Source organism: Microcaecilia unicolor, chromosome 7, assembly GCF_901765095.1.
Source record: "Microcaecilia unicolor chromosome 7, aMicUni1.1, whole genome shotgun sequence".
Classification (NCBI taxonomy): Eukaryota; Metazoa; Chordata; class Amphibia; order Gymnophiona; family Siphonopidae; genus Microcaecilia; species Microcaecilia unicolor.
Window position 1 is genome coordinate 84,223,146 of NC_044037.1, and position 23,698 is coordinate 84,246,843.

At 42.6% G+C, this 23,698-nt stretch overlaps 1 protein-coding gene across 2 annotated transcripts in view; it reads right to left on the bottom strand.

Moving 5' to 3' along the window:
* Positions 1-16,556: 16,556 nt before the first annotated feature.
* The window catches only part of RRAGA (Ras related GTP binding A), a 28,664-nt gene continuing 21,522 nt past the window's right edge, over positions 16,557-23,698 (bottom strand). For both annotated transcript variants that reach the window (XM_030209715.1, XM_030209714.1), the window contains 2 exons: positions 19,621-19,736; positions 16,557-17,548 (listed from right to left, as the gene is read on the bottom strand). In XM_030209715.1, coding sequence (XP_030065575.1) covers positions 17,451-17,548; positions 19,621-19,736 — 214 coding nt within the window. In that variant the 3' untranslated portion in view covers positions 16,557-17,450. The remainder of the gene's footprint in view (positions 17,549-19,620; positions 19,737-23,698) is intronic.

Below are 23,698 nucleotides of genomic sequence, written 5' to 3' on the forward strand. Positions count from 1 at the left end.
TTTTTTTTCTTTTTTAAAGTATCTACAGTATAATGCTGGTTCTGGGCTTCTGGGTGGGGATGGACTCTTCAATACCTAGGGGAAAAATGTATATTTATTTAATAATTAAATATACTTTTTTTTTTCTCTAGGCAGTGAAAAGCCAACCCTCACTCAGAAACCCATCAACAATAAATTTTAATGTTGGGTTTATTGGTGGGGGTAGGATCAGTACCTAGTTTAAAAATGAAAAAAAAAAAGTTGTATATTTGTTCATATTGGTGGGTTTTTGGATAGGGATGGTCTTCAGTGCCTAGGTTAAAAAATATTTTTTAAACATTTAATGTAGGTGGGATGTTCATGGAAAACTGGCTGGGATGGGCAGAGGAGATGCCAGACTATAGGAGGATAGGTAGAGAGTAGGACAGATGGTAGGGAAGGGAAAGCTATGGGGATGGATGGTGAGGAAGGGTAGGGCAGGGCTGATGCCGATCTATGGGACAGTTTATAATTTTTGGTCCTTATTCGGTAATTGTGTCTGTGTTCTGCCTGTGAACGAGCAGGTGAGAGATTCTGCTGATATGTGGTTTGTGTGGGGATCTATGAGTCTGACGTCTAGCTTTTCCAATGGGATGCGCATTGCTGTTGTGTATATTCACTGCTGTCTTTTTAAAGGTAAAGTTATTGGTATTCGTGTTCAGAATTGGTGTTAATGTTTGCGATACTGGCTCTAAGAAGCTTCTTTTTAGGATTTAGTGTTACTTCACAATGTACTGTACCTGGCAGTGAAGGGATTAGGTGCTACCAGAATTTCAATACATTTTCCCTATGGAAAGCTGTAAAAGGAAACATTCTAGCTATATTCTTTATGCTACAGATTCCACAGGAGATGGAAAAAAAAAATCTTGATGTTGACAGTAGGATTTTTCTTCTTATCAGTGAGAAATCGGGGGCTTTGCTTCATGCGTTTTTTTTTTTTTTTGATGTGTTGAAGAATGGACAAAGATTAACATTTTTGAAAAATGTAAGGTATTTACCTGTTTTGCTTAATCAGGCGTTTACATTTGTTTTAGAGCAAAGTTTGAAGGATATATGCCATTGCTGTAATTATATTGCAGGATCCTGTCACATGTGTTGAGATGTTTGCCATTATAGTAGACATATATCTGGTCAAGTTTAAGATATGGGATAATGTAACTATATTTATCATTTTTTCCTTTTAAGTATGTATGTGGTTTATATTGATTCAGGGCTATTTTGTAGTATCCCACGAAACACTACTCACACCTATATATAGTGCCCACCCATATTAGCTCTGGGCCCACCCAAAAATTCAGATCTGGCTACGCCACTGACTGTGCCTGAGCATGCACTCAGGTACAATCCTCCCGCACTTGTTTGACAGACTAGGCTGTCAAAAGCTCAGACCTGTCAAACACAGGGGCTGGAGGTCCGTGGGACCACCAGACCCCAAACAGCATGGCTCTGGTGGCCTAGTGCCTGCACTGAACCCCCACCCCAAGCCGACATGGAGGCTGCAGATCTGGGGGGGGGTCTCCAACCCCACAACCCCCCTAGCATCTTCCCCCCCCCCCCCCCCCAAAAGCCCTGGTGCCCCAGTGAGCTGCAAATCAACCCCCCCACACCTGGTGGTCTAGCAGCCCTCTTCCCCACCCCCCTGTCCCTTTGTTGGAGGGAGCTGCACTCCCAGCGGGCTCTGAACTAGAGAGTTGCACGGGGACCAATATCATACCCATCCCCGCAAAAATTTAACCCATCCCCATAAAATTTAATGGTACATAAAAGAAAATTCCAGTCAGCTCCCTCAGTCTGTCTCTGGATTTGAGCCACAGCACTGTAGGCAAGGAAGGAATGGAAGTGGAACTTGGCACACTCTGGTGCGCACATGTAAGATTTGTCTCTGATTCACTGGCATTGTGTGCTGAGAGGTCACCACATGCACGCACCAGTAGGTCAGGTGACATCTGATTCTTGTGCCTGTGTCAGAGCTGAGGTCTGTGCACCAGCCTGGGAGCAAAGAAGATTAATAGTAACATAGTAAGTGACAGCAAATAGACCTGAACGGTCCATCCACTCTGCCCAATAGTCACACATTATCAATTCATCATTAATATTATATACTTGATTATGGTCTTTCTTTCATGTTTCTGGAACAAAGACCACAGAAGTCTATCTGGCCCTATCCTTATGTTACAACTACTGGAATTGCCGTTGAAGCCCACTCCAGTCTATTCGTCTTCTCATTTGTGGGACACAGAGCGTAAAAGTCTGTCCAGCACTGTCCTCATATTCCAGCCACTGAAGTTGCTGTCTAAGCCCTTTCCAGCCCATCCTAAACCAGATTGCCATATATGAGACACAGACCATACAAGTCTGCCAGGTATCAGCCCTAGTTCATCACAGCCAGAGTCACCATCTAAGCCTCACTTGACACATCCACACACATGCAGCCATTTAAGGTTAGGTTTTATGTAACTTCCATTTTCTAATTAGATCCTTTGTGTTCATCCCATGCCTTTTTGAATTCCATCATAATTTGTGACTCTACCACCTCCTTAATGGAAGACTTTCCACATTTGTGCTGTTAAAGCAAGGAGGAAGAGGAGGAGACAGCACTCAAAGAACTTGATAGTCGGTAGATGAGAGGCTGGTGCAGGTGCAGCTTATACTTTCACGGGAATCCCGCTGACCTGCTTCCGTCCCTGCGGGAATCCCATGGGTTCTGCGGGATTCCCGCAAACCCCGTTCCCGTGCAGCTCTCTACTCTGAACGCAACTCGTGTGCAAATGCATGCTAAACCTTTTCATCCCCAATGATCAGCGACCAGCGCACGAAAGATTGGGTCACTGGCTGCGGCAAACCCTATGCCAGCTTGGAGCTGGCCTTAGGGTTTGCAGACCATTGGGGAGGAATGGTGAGTTCTGTCCAGAATGCATTTGCATGCTAGCAGGCCCCCATTCCCCCCAATGCAGCATTGTAAGAAGTCCCTGGTGGCCCAGTGTGCTATGGTCAATCCCCCCACCCCCCTACCTTGAGTTGAAAGAGGGATGTGGCCTCCCTCCTCTTCCTTCCATCCCCTATGGTGTGAAGCCCCGCCTAGCGCATCCCAGGATAGACTGGGCAGGGCAGGATGCCACCATTTTGAAGGTGCTGAAGGAAGAGGAGGGAGGCCAGATAAGGTCCCAAGTCTGCTTCAGAGTAAAGTTATATTATGCAAATTTAAAATGCATACTCCCAAGTGCCACACAGGTACTAGACTGCTGCTGTAAACTGAACATAGGGAAGCATGAAGCACTCCTGAAACCGCTAGCATTCCTCTGAAATGTGCATACTAGGCATGCCAAATTGCAACCCGTCTAGTTTCAGGATATCTATTTTTTAAACAAATTTTATATCCCGCCCTACAATTCTAGGCAGCTCACAAATATCCCTAATAAATATGCAAAGCTATGTCCTGTATAGAACAGTAAACTAAAAAGGTTCCTAGTGGTGGCAATAGTGCAAACCTCCAAGCAAGCTGCCCCACATACAATACAAAATGTTTTCTACTCAAAACATCTAAAAAATGTTTTGTTAGAAAAATAAATCAAGTGTATAGACCATGAAATTTAAGCAGCTCTACAACCGTTAATCAAAATGCATCCATAAGCTTCTGATATCAACCTCAAATTCACCACCAAACCATCTCCTCCTCTTCACCCTTTAACCCACTCCCTCAACCACATTTTGAACAGATATAGAGCATCTTAATTATGACAGTCTATACCATGGGTAGGAAACCTGTAGCCCACCACTGAATTTTATGCAGCTCATGAGAGCATAGGGAATATATACAGAAAACATTGTTAACCAGAGTTTTAACAGTTTTAAATACTTCATGTTGCAAATATTTTCAGAATAGCCAGTCTAGCTGTTTGTTTCAATCACTTTTACTATATATTTTAGCACAGGTCTATGGAACTCTGTGAATTTCTGCTTTACATTATATAATGTTGCAGCCCGCTTGGGACAGCACTGACATGCATGCAGCCCTCTGTGTATAAAGGTTGCCCACTCGTGGTCTTATGTTTTTGTTAAAAAATATGTCTATGCAATGCATATAAATAGAGGCAGTGCATGCACTTCTCTCTCTAATATTCATTAGTGATAAACTGCAACTCTGATTTTCAGGGTAACATAGTAGATGACGGCAGAAAAAGACCTGTACGGTCCATCCAGTCTGCCCAACAAGATAACTCATATGTGCCACTTTTTGTGTATACCTTACCTTGATTTGTACCCTGGTGTAGGCTGTTACAAGAAATTCAGCAAGAAACAGATGAAAAGATTATTACCCTGGTCACAAAATGCATTAAAGCTGGTGATAGGAGGTCACGTGATGCTAGGCGACGGGGAGGACGCCGCTCGTTAGAGCTCTGGGTCCCCTCGGATAACAACTTCCCCTAGCGCCGTCTAAAATCACTACAAACCCCACAAAAAGTAAGGGAAGAGGCCGGAACACTCACGCAGTAAGCAGCTGCAACGCCAATCTGAAATACGGTCAGAATGGCCGCAAAAACAACTCGGAAAGAGGGAGCCCGGAGCCGCGTGGAAGAGAGCAAGATGGCGGAGGCTAGCGAGTCCGTGAGTTCAGCCTGGGCGGCAGAGATAGCAGCAGAGGTCTCAGCCCTGCTAGAAGTGTCTGTAGACCGAAAGCTTCAGAAAATATCTGATCAGATTGGGCAGATGGACGAAAAGCTGGAAAGTCTGCGCACCGATTTGACGGGATTTCAACAACGGATGTCAGATGTAGAGGACCACTGTCAGCAATACGAAACCCAGCAAAAAGACATGAAAGACCGGCTGGAAAAGTTGGAAGCAAAAGTCGAGGATCTGGAAAACAGATCGCGACGGAATAATCTCAGGCTGATCAGTTTGCCAGAGTCGATACGAGAGGTGGAGTTGGCTGGGTTTCTGGAGTCATGGCTGCCCAAAGTGTTGAATATACCGAAGCTGGAGAAGGCGTTGAAGAGAGAGCGGGCACACAGATTGGGGAGAGCAGGACAGAACACGGACAGACCAAGAGTGGTAATTTGTAAAATACTCAATTATGCACATAAACAAGAAATATTGAGGGAATGGAGATTAAAAGGCAAGATACTATATGAAGCCCGTAGCGTGCTCTGTTTTCAGGACTTTTCAGCCACAGTTGCAGCCCAGCGTCGACAATTTACTGAAGTCTGCAAACGCCTATTTGAAAAGAAAGCTCGATCTGCTTTGATGTTTCCAGCAAAACTAAGAATACAGCATGAGGGCAGATTGCATGTCTTTAGCTCACATGTAGAAGCTTTAAAGTTTGTCAATCAAATGCTGGAGTGCGGGGGAGAAGAGAGTGAGCAAGTACAATCAAGGGGTCAGAGGAGTCCATAAGGAGAGCAGTTTGCCAAGAAAGGCTGAAATAACAGACGAAGACGGCAGCGGGCGATAAAGTGGAACACCCAGAGTCAAAGGGAACATGGACTAACATCAAAAGCTAGTTGCTAAAAACTCTGAATCACACAGGGACATTTGAGAAATATATGCTGAGAACTCAGGGTCATAAGTTGGGTAAAGTATACAGAGGAGTTAAAAGTTTGAATTTGTTTATCATGTTGGTTATATCAGTTATAAGCAAATGTGATATAAAAATATTTTAGTAGCGGGGAATAGCAGCATAACATGGAAGATGGTGCTGGGGGGGACGAGGGGGGACAGGGGTGTGACCTGTTCTCTTGCGAGAACGGTAGTCTGGTCCTTTGTGAGCAGCATGAAGGAAGGGGAACAGGGAAGGGGAGGAGGGGAGGGAGGGGGAGGGGGGAAGCAGGGTTTTTTTGTTCTTTTGTTATTAATTTTTCTTTTTTATTTAATCTTTCTGTTCTGGTAACACTGAGGGTGGAGGCAGGAAGCAGGTGGATGTGGCGCAGGGGGAGGCACCCAGGGGCTGGGGGGTGCGTCCTCACTTATAAGATATGTGGAAGAGAGACACGCCGATAAGAATGTGGCCTGGGAACGATTAAGCTAGTTTCTTGGAACGTGGGGGGGATTTCATCACCCATTAAACACACCAAAGTCCTGCAGGCCAGGCAGCGGCATAAAGCGGATGTGGTCTTTCTCCAAGAAACACACTTAACAGCAGAGGAACATAGCAAATTTCAGAAAGGTTGGGTGGGGGAGGTGGTGGGGTCCCCGGCGAAGGGGAAAAAAGGGGGTGTGTTAATGTTGTTTAGAAAAGGGCTGCAGTTACAAATAAAGTCGGTTAAAAGAAGTGAGGAGGGTAGGTATGTGCTGGCGGAGGTGGAATGCGGAAGTATCAAGTACACTTTTTGCAATGTATACGCACCGAATGTCTTTGACCATAAATTTTACAAAACTTTAATAGAACTGCTGAGCCCCTTCCAGGAGAGCAATATTGTACTTGGAGGAGATTTTAACTTGGTATATAACCCCCAGATGAATAAATGTAGTTCCACAGCTGCTCCATCAAGCAGCTGTGAAAGAGGCCTGCCCTTTCTCTGCTCGACTTTGGATTTAATTGATATATGGAGAGTACTCCATCCGACACACAGAGATTACACGCATGTATCCAGGGCACATTTGACACAATCCCGTATTGATTACTTCTTGATTTCTAGTGGCCTGTTTGCAAACATACTAACAGCAGAAATAGGGCCATGTGAAATATCAGACCACTCAATCATATATATACAGCTGCAGGTGTCTAGAAATGGGGGTGGAAGGGGTAATTGGAGATTTCCTTTCGAATTATACCGGGATCCGCATTTTAAGGAATATATAAGGGGAAAATGGAAGGAATTTGAGGAGCATAATAGGGGCCACCAACAGCAAACAAGTTTATATTGGGAAACAGCAAAGGTGGTAATGCGGGGGGAGATAATTGCCTACAGGGCTCGAGCTAGGAAAATGAGGGACAAAGAAATCCTCCGCCTGGAAAAAGAAATTAGAGTTAGGAGGGTGCGATTTGGTGAGATAATAACGGAAGAACAGAAAAGAGCACTATTGGTATCTCAAAGGAAGCTGAATGAGTTATTACACCAGAGGGCTAGGAAGTCACAAATTTATTACCAGCACCAACTCTTTCAGTATGGGAATAAGGCGGGTACTTTGTTGAGCAGGTTAGTGAAGGGGCAGAAGGGGCCTTCTAGGATCCTGCAAATTAAAGATGGAGGAGGGCAGATAATCCGGGAGCCTGGAGGGATCATAGGAAGATTTCGGGACTATTATAAGGCATTATATGAGGAGCCGTCAGATATAATTCCGGTTAGCGAGGTATACTTGACCAATCAAGAGTTACCTAGGATTTCAGAGAAGCAATCGGTAATACTGAATAGCCCTATAGAGGAGGGGGAGTTGATGTTGGCATTGCAGCAAAGTAAAATCCATAAAGCGGCGGGACCAGACGGGTTTAGTATGGCTTTTTATAAGCTGTTGCAGGAACAAGTGACCAGTCCTTTGATCAACCTCTTCAATATGATAACATCAGGAACCTTGTCAGATCGGCTAAATGAGGCGAAAGTAATAGTATTACTAAAACCCGGTAGGGATGAGAGGGAAGTGGGGTCCTACAGGCCAATATCTCTGTTGAACTGTGATATAAAAATTTATGCGAAGATATTGGCCAATAGGTTAGCTAGGGTGCTCCCGGATTTGGTAGCCTCCCCTCAGGTAGGTTTTGTAAAAGGCAGGTCAGTGGCAAGTAATATAAGAGCTCTACTGGCTTCCCTGGAGACAGTGGAGGTGCAGAAAAGGCCTTCTGTGCTGGTCAGCTTTGACGCAGAGAAGGCCTTTGATCGAGTAGTTTGGAACTTTATGTTTGAGGTCTTGAAGAAAGTGGGGATAGAGGGGGCATTTAGGAATGCGGTAGGAGCATTGTATTCTAACCCACAGGCATACATGTGGATAAATGGGGAGAAGTCAGACTTATTCCCAATTAGGAGAGGTACAAGACAGGGATGTCCTCTGTCTCCTCTGCTCTTTGTCCTGGTCCTAGATCCCCTGATCAGAGAGATTAGTGCCTATCCTGAAGTGATAGGGGTAAAGTGGGGTCCGCTATCGTTTAAAGTTTCTGCTTTCACAAATGACATTTTAGTGCACCTTACTCAGCCCAAACGTTCCTTAGAGGCTTTGTTGGAACTCTTCCAGGAGTATGGAGATTTCTCAGGATTTAAGATCAATTACTCAAAATCCTTGGCATTGACGACTAATGACAGTGTGAGACGGCTATGGGGAGGCACATTTCCTTTGAAATGGGCTGTGGAGTCTCTTCGATACCTAGGAGTGCGGATTACCATGCATACTACGGCCCTATATCAGACCAACATCACCAGGCTGGTAGACACAATGAAGGGGCAATTGGGGAGGTGGAAAGCTTTACCAATTACTTTACATGGGAGGATACACCTATTCAGAATGGTAGAATTCCCAAGGTGGCTCTATACTTTTCAGGTGCTGCCTTTGAAGTTAAAGAATAAGGACATAAATCGGATTTATAAGTATGTGAGGAAGTTCGTCTGGAGGGATTCCAAACCTAAGCTTCCCTTGAAAATATTAATGGGCTCGTGGAGGGAGGGGGGGATGGGTCTTCCGGACCTCCGTCGCTACAACCAAGCTTGCTTGTTGAGACACTTGGGAGACTGGCTATTGGACAAGCAGGACTTCACGCCTAGGAGACTGGAGCAGGAATACTTTAAGCCCTATCATCTATATTATTTGCTGCAATGCCCAGGGACTGCCCTACCTAGTCCGGTGGGCAACAGCGTGTTGCTAAGGCCCATTAGAGAGATTTGGAAGGATTTAAATAAGAGCTGGGGGCTAGAGGTGGAGATGTCAGATCTTTTACCATTACAGGGCAATCCTCAATTTAAACCGGGCTCAGAAAATAAAGTGTTTCTTAGATGGGCAGAATTAGGAATTACAAGGTTAGAGCATGTCCTTGATTCTCGGGGACAGTTACTAGGCTTGGGTGCCTTGGGAGTAGGTATAGATTATAGCCATACATTTGCATATGGACAGCTGGCTCACTATGTTCGCTCCTTGGACCCAGTACAGTTGGGAGGCAGACATGGGCGTAGAGTTAGAGAATTCTATGGTTCCGTGCCTGGGGAGAGGCTATCTGTCTCAGGGCTGCAGAAAGCCTTGTGGGAGCTGGGAGGAGGGAAGGCGATGGGGAAAATACAGCAGAGGTGGGCTCAAGGTTTGAAGCAGCCTAATCTGCAAATTAACTTCCGGAGGCTGGTATCACGAATACCCTCCATGTCAGGGAATGCTAGTTTGAGAGAATGTTAGTATAGAATTTTACACAGAGCATACATGGCCAAATCTCAGGTGTTCCATATGGGAGGAGTTCCGGACCCATTGTGTTCTAAATGTCGGCAGGGGGAAGGCACGTTGTTTCATTATCTATGGGACTGTTATAAGATACAGACTTTTTGGAGGCAAATAGCTCAATACTTGGAAAAGGTGTTGAAACATAAAATTCAGTTTTCCCCTTTGGGGGTATTGCTCGATCAATATGAAATGTTAGCAGTTCCGCAAAAAGGGGCTTGGCAGTTCATCCGCAAGGCCAGCTTACTGGGGAAGAAACTTATTCTGAATAGCTGGATGGCAGCGGAGCCGCCAGATTATTGGAATTGGAGAAACCGTCTATACGATCTGCTTCTGCAGGAGAGGAGGGTGGTGGGATCCTCCCCAAAGAGAAGGAAGGCTTTCTTGGGAATTTGGGAAATGTACATACAATCGTTATCATCCAGAACCCGCAGTTTTCTGCTGAATAGACTATGATGATTTTTTTTTTTTCTTTCTTATTGATTATTATTATTTTAATATTCTTTCCCTTGGGATCATTAGATAGTGGAATGTGGATGTTATTGACAGGATGGGGGACATGAGGAGATCATAAGAAGGAAGTCCAGTGTCCACAGAGGAGGAGTCAACGTGGAGCGAGAGGAAGGGGGAGAGGGGAGGGGGAACATACATAATTGGTAACAAAGTCTGAGTTTGGGAGTTATACTATGTGGGGAGTTAAGCTACAGGGGAGGAGCCGATAAAACTTATCATTGCATAACAATGGAAGGGAAAAGGTGTAAGGTAAAAGTTTGATTACAACTGTTTGTTTGTAAAGGAGAACATGTTAAGATTGGAGCAGAGTTCTTTATACCAGTAGATATCTGGATATATAGTAATCCCAATAAAATAATTGACGAGATGGAATTGAGGGGAGGGGCGGGGAGAAAATATGAAAAGATGGTTGACAGATAGTATTCTTCAGTTTTAAAGATGTACATGTTTCGTTGAATATGTAAATGGATAATAATGTTGGACATGTGGTGTTTTATGTTTTGTCACCAATAAAAATGTTGAACTATAAAGCTGGTGATAGATGAAAGTAAACTATCATTAGAAAGTTGTAACTAAACCAAAAGATCCTACCATAAAATTAAAATAGGACCAGACTACAAAGACCTGAAGAAACTATACCACTAGTAAACACGCTCATAGATACCACTCCTAGCACCACAACCAACACCAACATCTCATCTGCAGATGAACTTGCTATTCACTTCAAGGAAAGAATAATAAAACTACGCAAGACACTTCCTCAACAGAACACTGACATCGAACAATTCTTCAACCTATTGGACCCAAACCTGGAAGAATACCCCGCAACTGCACCTGGCCAAATTTGCTACTCTCTCCACCGAATCAGTTACCCAAGCAATCCACAAATTCTCCAAAACTCATTGTAAACTGGACACCTGCTTCAGTTACTTACTTAAATCAGCACCCTATCGCTTCATTGAAGACCTCACATCCTATCTAAACTGCATGCTCCAACAAGGTCTCTTCCTCAAGGAACATGGCAACATACTACTCACCCCACTACCAAAAGACACAAAGAAAAAAAGCGAACGGCCTTACCAATTATCGCCCAGTTGCATCCATCCCATTAGTAGTCAAACTGATGGAGAGTATGGTGACAAAACACCTTATGGACTACATGGACAAGTTCTCATTATTGCATGATTCACAATCAGGATTTTGCCCTTCCTACAGCACAGAAACTGTACTAGTCACTGTACTGGCCAAATTCAACCACGAAATTGCCACATGTAAAAGTATACTCCTCCTCCAATTCGACATGGTAAACCACAACATACTTCTACGCCTCCTAGACCATTTCGGGATTGGAGGAAACACACTTAACTGGATCAAGGGCTTCCTAAGCACCAGAACATACCAAATCAAAACCAAACATATCACCACCATGGAAAGCAGACTGCGGAGTACCTCACCAATACTATTCAACATAATGACCCAACTGGCCAAATCCCTATCCAACCAAAACCTTCATCCGTTCATATACACAGATGATGTCACAATCTATATTCCTTTCCAACACGACCTAACAGAAATCAACGCCACCTGAAATTAAATATGACCAAAACCGAGCTTCTCATTTTCCCCCCCAAACCCACCTCCCCGCTCCCCCCGTTTTCTATTTCTGTTGATGGCTCTCTCATTCTCCCTGTCTCCTCAGCTCGAAACCTTGGGGTCATCTTTGACTCTTCTCTCTCCTTCTCTGCTCATATCCAGCAGATTGCCAAGACCTGTCGTTTCTTTCTTTACAACATCCGTAAAATCCGCCCCTTTCTTTCCGAGCACTCTACCAAAACCCTCATCCACACCCTTGTCACCTCTCGTTTAGACTACTGCAATCTGCTTCTTGCTGGCCTCCCACTTAGTCACCTCTCCCCTCTCCAGTCGGTTCAAAACTCTGCTGCCCATCTCATCTTCCGCCAGGGTCGCTTTACTCATACTACCCCTCTCCTCAAGACCCTTCACTGGCTCCCTATCCGTTTTCGCATCCTGTTCAAACTTCTTCTACTAACCTATAAATGTACTCACTCTGCTGCTCCCCAGTATCTCTCCACACTCGTCCTTCCCTACACCCCTTCCTGTGCACTCCGCTCCATGGATAAATCCTTCTTATCTGTTCCCTTCTCCACTACTGCCAACTCCAGACTTCACTCCTTCTGTCTCGCTGCACCCTACGCCTGGAATAAACTTCCTGAGCCCCTACGTCTTGCCCCATCCTTGGCCACCTTTAAATCTAGACTGAAAGCCCACCTCTTTAACATTGCTTTTGACTCGTAACCACTCGCCTCCACCTACCCTCCTCTCTTCCTTCCCGTTCACATTAATTGATTTGATTTGCTTACTTTATTTATTTTTTGTCTATTAGATTGTAAGCTCTTTGAGCAAGGACTGTCTTTCTTCTATGTTTGTGCAGCGCTGCGTACGCCTTGTAGCGCTATAGAAATGCTAAATAATAGTAGTAGTAGTAGTAGTAAATCACCGATGAAATCAAATGCGGTTCGGACATCATGGACAAATTCATTCCAACTGAAATTAAACACTGAAAAAACACACTGCCTCATCCTCTCATCCCTACATAACAAATATAAACCCACAACCTTAAACGCCCCAGATCACACCCTCCCTATCTCAGACAGCCTCAAAATACTAGACGTTACAATTGACCGCAATCTCACACTTGAAAGCCAAGTAAACTCAACTATAAAGAAAATGTTTCACTCAATGTGGAAGCTTAAACGTATAAAACATTTCTTCCCGAGAGAAGTTTTCCGTAACCTAATGCAATGGTAATGAGCCACGCATATTACTGCAACGGAATATATGCAGGATGCAAAGAACAACTCAAAGAAACTCCAGACAGCCCAAAATACGGCAGCTAGGTTGATATTCGGTAAATCACGTTTCGAAACTGCCAAACCCCTCCGAGAAAAACTACATTGGCTCCCTATCAAAGAACGTATCACCTTCAAAATCTGCACCTTGGTCCACAAGATCATCTATGGTGAAGCCCCAGGATACATGGTTGACCTGATTGACATTCCAGACAGAAACAGAACTAGAGCATCACGCACCTACCTAAATCTCCACTACCCACACTGCAAAGGTCTCAGATACAAATTAACCTATGCATCAAACTTCTCCTACATAAGCACACAACTATGGAATATACTCCCAAAGACTGTGAAATCAATTTATGAACATATAGACTTCAGGAGATCACTAAAGACCTATCTATTCAGAAATGCATTCCCCACCAATCAAACCTTGATGCCTCCAATCTGCAACACAGTAAACCTCAAGCTGTACTGGACAATACATATTACTTCCTATCCTTTATCCCTAGGCACCCAAATATACTAGTTTTACCCAACCCTAACATCAAATTGTATCTATTTCCACACCGGTTTAGGCGATCACCTTGACCGGTAAGATGTAAGCCACATTGAGCCTGCAAATAAGTGGGAAAATGTGAGATACAAATGCAACAAATAAATAAATAAATATTCTCTTTGGCCAGAACGAAAAGACTCTTCTAGGTCAAAATAATGGAGCATACACTGATGTATAAATGCAGCTGCAAGGTGTCTAATATCCAGTTCGAAATACACTAAAGTAGGATTGTTGAGGTTGTCCTGGTCTTCCAGTGTCTGAGTAAGTGGAACCAATGTTTCAGTCATCAACCTACCAAAATTCAGAATTATGACAAATAGCCTTTCTTGCCTCAATTTCCCACCCAAACCCCATCCAATCAGGTTTGAGAACCTACTATACACAAAGAAACTGCAGACCTCACAGCATCCCCTAAAGAAAGCCACAGCATGATGGCTGAAACGTCAGTTCCACTTACTGAGACACGGCAAGACCCAGACAAGAAGCCTAAGAGAACACACTAAGTAAAGTAGGTGTTTCATTGATCTACCTGAGAGAAAAATTATAAAAATATTCAAAAAGTAATTATGAAACTAAAAAAAAAGTCTTGATTGCGTGTCATCACACTCCTTGACTCAGTACTTGTTGTCTATCCGCCTTGCACAGCAGCAGGATGGTGCAGTTTTTGCAGCTCTAGTTTTTTTTTTTTTTTTTTTTGACTGGATTTTCAGCTGTGGCTTGCAGTCTTGTTCCAGATATTCTGTTGTATTCAGAGGACATTCACTTTCTTCTTGCCGAGTTACTCCACTGCTGCTTTTGCTTTAGGCTTAGGATCACTGTTCCGTGGAACAGTGAATCTTCTCCTCAGTTCCAGGCCTATGGCAGACAGAAACCGGTTTTCTCCAGGAGCCGTCTGGACTTTGCATCTTTCCCTCAGTCTTCAGCAGCCTTGATGTTCCTGCTGCTTCTAAGTATCCCTCGAATATAACGCTGCCTTTACCTGGTTTAGTTTAGGAATGTCAGCAGGTGAAGGACTGTTTGTTTTATGCCACATGAATTGCTTAGCACAGAGACCAAAAAATTACACTTTGTTCTCAAACTACAAAGCTTACGCCACATGGGAGCAGCATCTTGCTTGTTTGCAAATGCTTATAAGGTACATCATGTGTTTTCTTCAGTAGGCAGCTTCCCTTCTTGCCAGCCTCCCATACAGGCCATGTGTCATGAATAATCTTGATAATGTTGGAACAGTCAGCATTTTCCCCCGTCCCGCCAAAGACCTCAGTAATTCTTTCAAATTAATCTCAGGCCTTACTGTGACATTCCTCAGCAGTTTCTTTATCCCATGGTTACTGACTTTAGAAGGATGGCCTAATCACAGCAGTGTGTCTTGATGGCACCAAGCTGTTTCCACTTTACTAGGATTATTATTATTATTATTTATTACATTTGTACCCCACACAATGCAGGTTCAATGTGGCTTACATAGTAATTTGAAATACAAAGTTAAGAATAAAATTTTCAATAAAGCAGTATTAAAACAACTTAAAGTCGGGCTTAGTAGTGTATGATAAAAGTTGAGCTAGATAATATATGACTGGGATAAAAGAGGGTAGACAGGATAGGATAGTGTAATTTGGGAGAAAAGGGGTAAGGAGGGATAAAATTACAGAGAGATGGAAAGAGAAGGATGGGAGGTTGGTGTTTAAGTCAGACCAGAATTGGGAGTGGAGGTTGGCGAGATTAGGTTGGGGCATTAGGGTAGGCTTGCTTAAAGAGATGAGCTTTCAGCATTTTTCTAAAGGGCAAGACATCGTTTATTAATCAGATTGGTCTGGGTAGAGCGTTCCAAAGCTGGCTGCCCAAAAAGGAGAAACTGGATGCGTACTAGGTCTTGTATTTAATTCCTCTACAATTGGGAAGGTGTAGGTTAAGATAAGTTCGTGAAGAAATAGATCTGTTTCTAGCAGGGAGGTCAATCAAATCATTCATGTAGCCAGGGGATTCACCGTGGATGATCTTGTGGGTCATTGTGTTGATCTTAAAATGTATTCTCTCTTTGATGGGGAGCCAGTGAAGCTTTGCTCAAAAAGGTGATGCACTTTCGAATTTTGATTTGCCAAAAATGTCTCGCAGCCGTGTTTTGGGCAGTTTGGAGTCTCACAGTGCCCCAAAAGATATTTAAAATACACTGAAATTTTCTTATAGTCTCCCCCAATCTGTGCCTTTGAACTACTGTGAGGTTTAGTTCTTCATCCAGGAATAATCAAATCAATTCAAGTACTGTTATTAAATATCTGTTCTATCAAACATATAAGCAGCCCTCTTAAGACAATTTTTGGAACTGGAGCTAGTTTGGGTTTGCAGTGACAGAGAATGTGGTTTCTTGTTCTTCAATAGTTTTTAAATATTTTTATAAATTATTCTTTCACAGAAAAAGTGTACAATGTGGAGATCAGTGAAAAATTCCAACATATTTTTGGTTGTACATTTTTGCACACTATGCAGTCTAAAACATGCAATATCTTATCAAAGAAGTCATACCCTCAGATCTAGCTTCTTCAGTTTAAACAAAAAAAAAAAAAAAACACACACACACACAAGATATAACTGCAAATTAATTTTAGGTATCAGCTACACTGATAGTAAATACAGACAGAGTACAGCCGTCATAGAAGAGTATTAACATGACATCAAAAGGGGACAAAAAAAAAAAAAACACATGGAGAGATAAAGAGGATATTAAAAACTGCCAATATCTGCCATCAGCCATCCAAATAGGACTGGATGAGAAAAAGAACAGAGTTCTGCTTTCTGAAAGCTATTTTGGTTCAAATGTTCAAAAGTTACAACGCTCATTTGTGTGCTTTCTGGTTGACTATCTTTGGCAGCAGCTGCTGGTATAGGGAAAGCCCTACAGAAATAGTCTGAGAAAAAGAAAATATAAACAAATGCCCAGCTGCTTTCAATAAAGAACAGGAAGGTGGCATTTTAATAGAAAGTGACACTCAATGTAAAGATGAATGTAGGGAGGCTAAGAGGAAAGCTAGGGCCTATGTCTTTACTGAGAGGGTGGCATGCGAGTGGAACTGCCTACAAATGAAAAGTGGAGACAAAACAGAAGACTGCATAAATACCAACATGCAGAAAAGATACTAAGGCAGTTGTAAGGGTGGGAGATGAATGGAGATCAAGCAGGGTCTGCAATGATACAACAGGCAGAGATAAGGCAAGAGGATGAGGAAAACTGCTCTCACAAGTCAGGCTTTTTCTACAGTGGTCCCTAACTATGCAATTCACTTTCCAGAAAGATGTATGGGCAGACACAAATTTGTTGTTCTGAAAAAGAAAAAAAATTAAAAACCTACCTCTTTACGGATGCCCTCCTGGAGAGCGTGGAATAAGAGAATTGTGGACAATCAGGCAATGGGCTTCTTATAGGGAGTTACAGACATGTTTCACCAAATGACTTTTTTTGATGTTTTATTGTTATGAATGTTGCAATTCTAATAATTTGTAAACCGCTTTGAATGATTTTTCAGGAAGGTGATAGATCAGTGTTTTAGAAATAAAAAAAACATACATTTGTGTGTGTGGTGACAAAATTCTGCATTAGGGATGAAGTTGGCCAGATGATATTTTCTAAGACAAGGAGTATGAAGAAAAGCTTGGGCCTCATTCTTCATTTAAGAAAAGGAAAATAAAAAATTGAAAGCAGAAAATGTGTGTTTCAATATGCAATGTAAGGAGGAATCTATTCAGAATGAGCGCGAGTGTGTGTATTTTTTGAAATAAAACACCAAATTCCTACATATATGCATAACATTTAATTTTATCACATGAGTTGAATTCTTAATAGTTCTGTGCATTGAGAATGCTTGAGGCTGCAGTGTAACATGTACCCTGTTCTCTGGACATTAATCTTTCGCAGCATTTTCTCAGGTTGACAGATGACCATAGAATCAGAGAAGAATCTGATGCATATCCAGAAGTCACTTTGTGCAAATAGTGTCTTACCATTTTGAAAACCAAACCAAAAAAGCACTGCAGTAGTAAAAAGTGTTATTTCAGCATGTCCAGATTGAGAAAAATAATCCAGGATGTTCCATTTTCCATAAAGCCCCAAGTTTTTTTCAACAAAGGTCAGAAAAGCTCTTTTTGGAATGTGTTCAGCGCATGAGCAGGGTGTGCTTTGGCCCATCCACTCGTTCCAGCTTCTCAAAGTGCTTTCTGGCATTACGAATGTTGATTAGCGTTGCTGCAGAGGCTGGAAAAAGACCAATAAGATGAGCTATGTCTCTGGAAATGGCCAGGTCCTACTCACCATATGAAAGGCAGTGCTCTCATGGTGCAGATGGCAACGAACTGGAAACAATGTCCTTACATTAACAAGGTCTTAACTTTTCAAAAGTGTAGCAGTTAATATCAGTGATTCCCAAACTTTTACCCAGTATGACCCCTTTTTAACACTTAAAAGTTCACATGATCCCAGAAAATGATGAAAACAAAATAGAAGACCTCTGCTCTCCACCCCCAGCCCCTTCCTTCACCTACTTTTCCAAAGTGGTTGCAACAATGATAGACAGCACAGGGCCGTGTGTCAATTGGCAACCAAAGACCCATGAGTTTCTACTCTAAGAGGAAGCCCACACAGACAAGAGGGGGTAGAACTGTGAATATTCTGCAACTCATAAGCCCCATGCTGACTGCCACTATTATACATAGGTCACCATGGAAGTCCAGAGGGAGGGGGAGCAACCCTGTTTCTGTGATCTCATTTAGGGATCCCACACCACAGTTTGGGAGGCATGGTTATAGATACTGTGAAGGTATTACTCTCTCTTGTAAATACTCTGCCTTCTTTAGGAGTAGCTAGATTGTCAGAGGGGCTAGAAAGGGGCTAGAAATGGTCTCACAGCATTAACACAGACTGCTTGAAACTTTCAAGCTGTAAGACTGTCAGCAAAGTAAGTGATAAAATAATCAATATATTTTTGACAGTATGGATCATCTAATGTTGGCAGGGATATATTGCATGAGATGCTTTAACGAAAGCATCAATGAACATCACCTTACAAAAAACATACATCTCAAATGATAAGGTTTGTTGGTTAGAATCATTTATTTTGTCCCCATTGCCAGGTAGTGAAAAGGGCAGACAGACAACCTTAAATTGGCTAATGTGCTTGTCATTTCTCAATCATGTCAAAAATATTCCTGATCTTAAATAATCCATCAGAGATGCTCAGCACAAATTTAAAACAAACTGAGCAAATCTGAGCAGAAGTACTACATCAGCCTCACAGGCTGAGGCAGTCTAGTCTCTGGTTATGTCTGAAAGCGCCTACAGAGAGCTGGCAGATGATGTCTTATGTCCAAATAAAACACAATGAAATGCTCTTTTTTTTTTTTTTTTTGCAGGGGGGGGTGGGGGAGAATGACATTCTTTAGTACATGTAGAGTAGAAACTCTCCCAGGAAACTGCCAGTGAGCTGTGTCATTGTAAACAAATCCACTATGCAGCACAGTCTTCATTGCTTCCACGAATGTTGAACTTACATTTAGATAAGCAATATGCAAATTTACCAGAGCAAATGATAAAAGCAGTTAACATAGCTGGGTTTAAAAAAATGTGGACAAGTTCCTGGAGGACAAGTCAATAAACTTATTAAGATCTGCCTATCGTTGGGATTAAATAGAATAGAATCTTGCTGCTTTTTGGGACTCTACCAGGTACTTGTAGCTTGGACTGGCCACTGTTAGAAACATGATTCTGGGCTAGATGGACCTTTAGTCTGACCCAGTAGGACAATCCTTATGTTCTTATGCCATGTAGAGCGTGTTATGTCAGGTTAACATATCCACAACTAACTGAATGTCCTGAGTGCTATGCCAAGAACTACTTTCCATCTAAGAAGGGGTGTGATCTAGAATGGGATACCATCAAACTTATAAAAGTTACAGATCCCACTCCCTCAGAGACATGCACACCTCTCCTCTTCTAAAAAAATAGGAGAAATTGTGAGTTCTGTACTCTTATTCACACAAGCTGCAACATTAGCCAGACTATATTTTGTTTTAAACATAAAATAGTTTGGATTAAATGAAGTCACCGCTGCTCAATTTTGTCTCCTTACAATATAGCCCATGCAATGATTCAGTAACATATTTTACCACTACATAACTGAATGGCTTTGTGCCAGAGTTTTCCTCAGGCTTATGTACCACAAGAAAAAAAGAAAACCCAAACATCTATGTTCACCTTTCAAAAATAACTGCTCCCAAATGACAGAAAGCGAGGTTTACTACACAACAACCAGCTGTTCTGTTTATACTTACGGATAGAGGGGTCAGACATCACCACCATCACGTAGGTGTTTGAGGTAAAGATGTCGATGAAAGCAGCAAAGTTGGAGTTCCTAACCTCCATGCTCTGGAAGGAAGCTGCCAGTTTACTGCAGGGAAGAGAAAACAGCAAGGCCATGATAAAGCTACCTCAGCACTCATGTTAGCAAGACTGTTAGGCAACACTTTAACTGCAGCAGATAAGGTCTAAATCAAGAGTATCTCTAAAACAGAAGTCAGAATCTGGACTCACTAGTGCTATAAACCTAAATGGTACAGAAATACAGCAACTCTTTACTCATCGGTAATTGTATTTCGTTGGCACGTTACAGACCTTTTGGGAGCAATCGGGCTGTCACTCCTGGAGTATTTTAACTTAAGTGATAATATCTGCAAATTTAATGCACCAATACTTAGGGGAAGGAGAAAGAAGGCTGCAGTTTACATAGACATGAAAAGAATAAGCAGTATTTGGGACTGTTCTTTGCACAAAGGAAATGACTGATTCAATTAAGATATGGAAAGCGACAAAAATATCGATGAACACGTGAATGGAAGAATTGATGTACTGCATTTTAGTTAAATAAATAAAAACTAAGTGAAAGTTTCTCAATAGTTTACCATAAATCAGGGTTCTTCAGTGGCAGCCCCCATCTACCCTAAGTGTGGCCCCCCTGACTCTTCCCCAGTACCCAATCTTCTCCTATCTTTTCCTCAGATTTGCTGCTGGCATAGCTCCATAACAGTTGTTCTGTTTAATATCTGTACAACTCAGCTCTGTAAGTTTGAGCTATGTGCTGCCCAAAATACAATACAATACAGGTACTTACTGTCTGCAACTCACCAGATAGGTGCCGTGCAGATTACAAACTAAAACAAAATTACCTAGACATTTCTAGGGATTACAACTACACACAAAATAATAATGGGAAAAAAAAGAAAAATAGGATTCTACTCATATCACTGGGCAAAGAATTCCAATGAATAGTGGCTTCACATGAAAAGAAATCAGTGTGATCTCTCTTATACTTAATATGATGGGCAAAAGGAAAATGAAGTAACAAGTGATCCCTAGTACAAGAATCTCAATGGGATCCTTTTACTAAGCTGCAGTAGATAGTGTCCTTAGCTTGCCCTTGTACGGGTTTCTCCCACACTAAGGTCAGGAAGTAGTTTTTCAGAGAGAGAGAGAGAGAGAGAGAGAGAGAGTGGTATATACTTGGAATGTCCTCCCGCAGGAGGTGGTGATGACAACGGTAACAGAATTCAAAAATGCGTGGGATAAACAAAGGAATCCTGTTCAGAAGGAATGGATCCTCAGAAACGGCTAGAAATGTAAGGAGGGGTGACAAAAATTTCTTCAGGTATATTAGTGAAAGGAGGAAGATTAAAAAGGGAATTGTTGAGACTAAAAGATGCTGCGAACTGCTATGTAGATAATGATTAAGAAATAAAAAAAATTTGCAAACAGACACTTTTGTTCTGTTTTCACAGAACAAAATCCTGGAGAAGGACCACGATTGACTGGCAAAAGTACATATGAAAATGGAGTGGATATAGCACCGTTCACAGAAGAGAGTGTGTAAGAACAACTTGAAAATCTAAAAGGTGCACAAAGCCATGGGACTGGACAGGATCCACCCCAGGATATTGAGGGAGCTCAGACAGGTTCTGGCGGGTCCTCAAAGATTTGTATAATAAATCCTTGGAGACGGGAGAGGTTTTGTGGCATTGGAGAAGAGCAGATGTGGTCCCTCTTCACAAAAGTAGCGATAGGGAAGAAGCTGGAAACTACAGGCTGGTAAGCCTCACTTCGGTTATTGGAAAAGTAATGGAAGCGATGCTGAAGGAAAGGATAGTGAATTTCCTAGAAGCCAATAAGTTGCAAGATCCGAGACAACATGGTTTTACCAAAGGTAAATCGTGCCAAACGAATCTCTTGAATTCTCTGACTGGGTGACCGGAGAATTGAATCATGGACGTGCTATAGACGTAATCTACTTAGATTTCAGCAAAGCTTTTGACACGGTTCCCCACAGAAGGCTCTTGAATAAACTTGACAGGCTGAAGATAGGACCTGATGTGGTGAACTCGATTAGGAACTGGTTGATGGAAAGACGCCAGAGGGTGGTGGTTAATGGAATTCACTCGGATGCGGGAAAGGTGAGTAGTGGAGTGCCTCAGGGATTGGTGCTGGGGCCGATTCTGTTCAATATATTTGTGAGTGACATTGCTGAAGGGTTAGAAAGTAAAGTTTGCTTTTTGCAGAGGGATACCAAGATTTGTAACAGAGTGGACACCCCGGAAGGAGTGGAAAACATGAAAAAGGATCTGCAGAAGCTAGAAGAATGGTCTAAGGTTTGGCAATTAAAATTCAATGCAAAGAAATGCAAAGTGATGCACTTAGGGAGTAGAAATCCACAGGAGACGTATGTGTTAGGCGGTGAGAGTCTGAAATGTACAGACGGGGAGAGAGATCTTGGGGTGATAGTATCTGAGAATCCGAAGGCGATGAAACAGTGTGACAAGGCGGTGGCTGAAGCAAGAAGATTGCTAGGCTGTATAGAGAGAGGTGTGACCAGCAGAAGAAAGGAGGTGTTGATGCCCCTGTACAAGTCGTCGGTGAGGCCCCACCTGGAGTATTGTGTTCAGTTTTGGAGGCCGTATCTTGTAAAGGATGTAAAAAGAATTGAAGCAGTGCAAACAAAAGCTACAAAAATGGTATGGGATTTGCATTACAAGACGTATGAGGAGGGACTTGTTGATCAGAACATGTATAGCCTGGAGGAAAGGAGAAACAGGGGTGATATGATACAGACGTTCAAATATTTGAAAGGTATTAATCCAAAAACGAACCTTTTACGGAGATGGGAAGGTGGTAGAACTAGAGGACATGAAATGAGATTGAAGGTGGGAAGGTGGTAGAACTAGAGGACATGAAATGAGATTGAAGGGGGGCAGACAAGAAAAATGTCAGGAATTTTTTTTTCACGGAGAGAGTTGTGGATACTTGGAATGCCCTCTCGCGGGAGGTGGTGATGAAAATGGTAACGGAATTCAAAAATGCGTGGGATAAACATAAAGGAATCCTGTTCAGAAGGAATGGATCCTCAGAAGCTTAGCGGAGATTGGGTGGCAGCACCGGTGGTGGGAGGCGGGGCTAGTGCTGGGCAGACTTCTATGGTCTGTACCCTGAAAATGGCAGATACAAATCAAGGTCAGGTATACACAAAGTAGCACATATGAGTTTATTTTGTTGGGCAGACTGGATGGACCATACAGATCTTTCTCTGTCGTCATCTATTATGTTACATCATGAAAGCCAAAAGAACTCATTTGATTACTTTTGCTACTTGTGTATTATTAGAAGAAACTTTATAACATGATATGGAAGGGAGCTAGTGTTGGATTTTAATTTTTGTTTAAGACCCTTACAGAAGATGACAAGGCTTGAAATAGTCTACAAGTATAGGCTGTGGAAGCCAGTAATTTAGCAGAAGATAGACTTCATGGTATTTGACCCAATGCCTGGCCACTGAAGAAAATGGAAACACGAGTGAAGTGGGAAATCCATACAATTAAAGGATGCCAAGGTCATGGCTAGTAGCTCTGGCTCTCAGTGGAGAGCTGCAACTAAGTAAGGTCCCATAGAAGAAAGTACAGAGAATTGTGTAGGTAACGTTAATAGTAAACTCAAGAAAAAGGGGGGGGGGGGTTTACATACACATCTATATAAATAATTCTCACTGCGAACATTCTGAAGCTCACTCTGTGGCAGGGACACACTGAAGTCCTGCACTGTTGGTAGGCTAGGCTGTCAGCATCACTCACTGTCACTCATGCACCACTCACTCTCACTCATAGACCCGCCCTCAGCACGCCCCTTCCGGACATAATTCGCATCCCTAACGTTCTAAATGAAGTTGCAACTTCCTCTTGCATGGTGGTGTACATCGGAATTTTTCTTTTTCCCCCCATGTGTCTGCCTCGCCCTCACGTCAAAACGTCATGACGTGGAGGGCGGAGCAATGACACTCTACGAATCGCATTGCAGAGCCACCCCGCCCTCGCG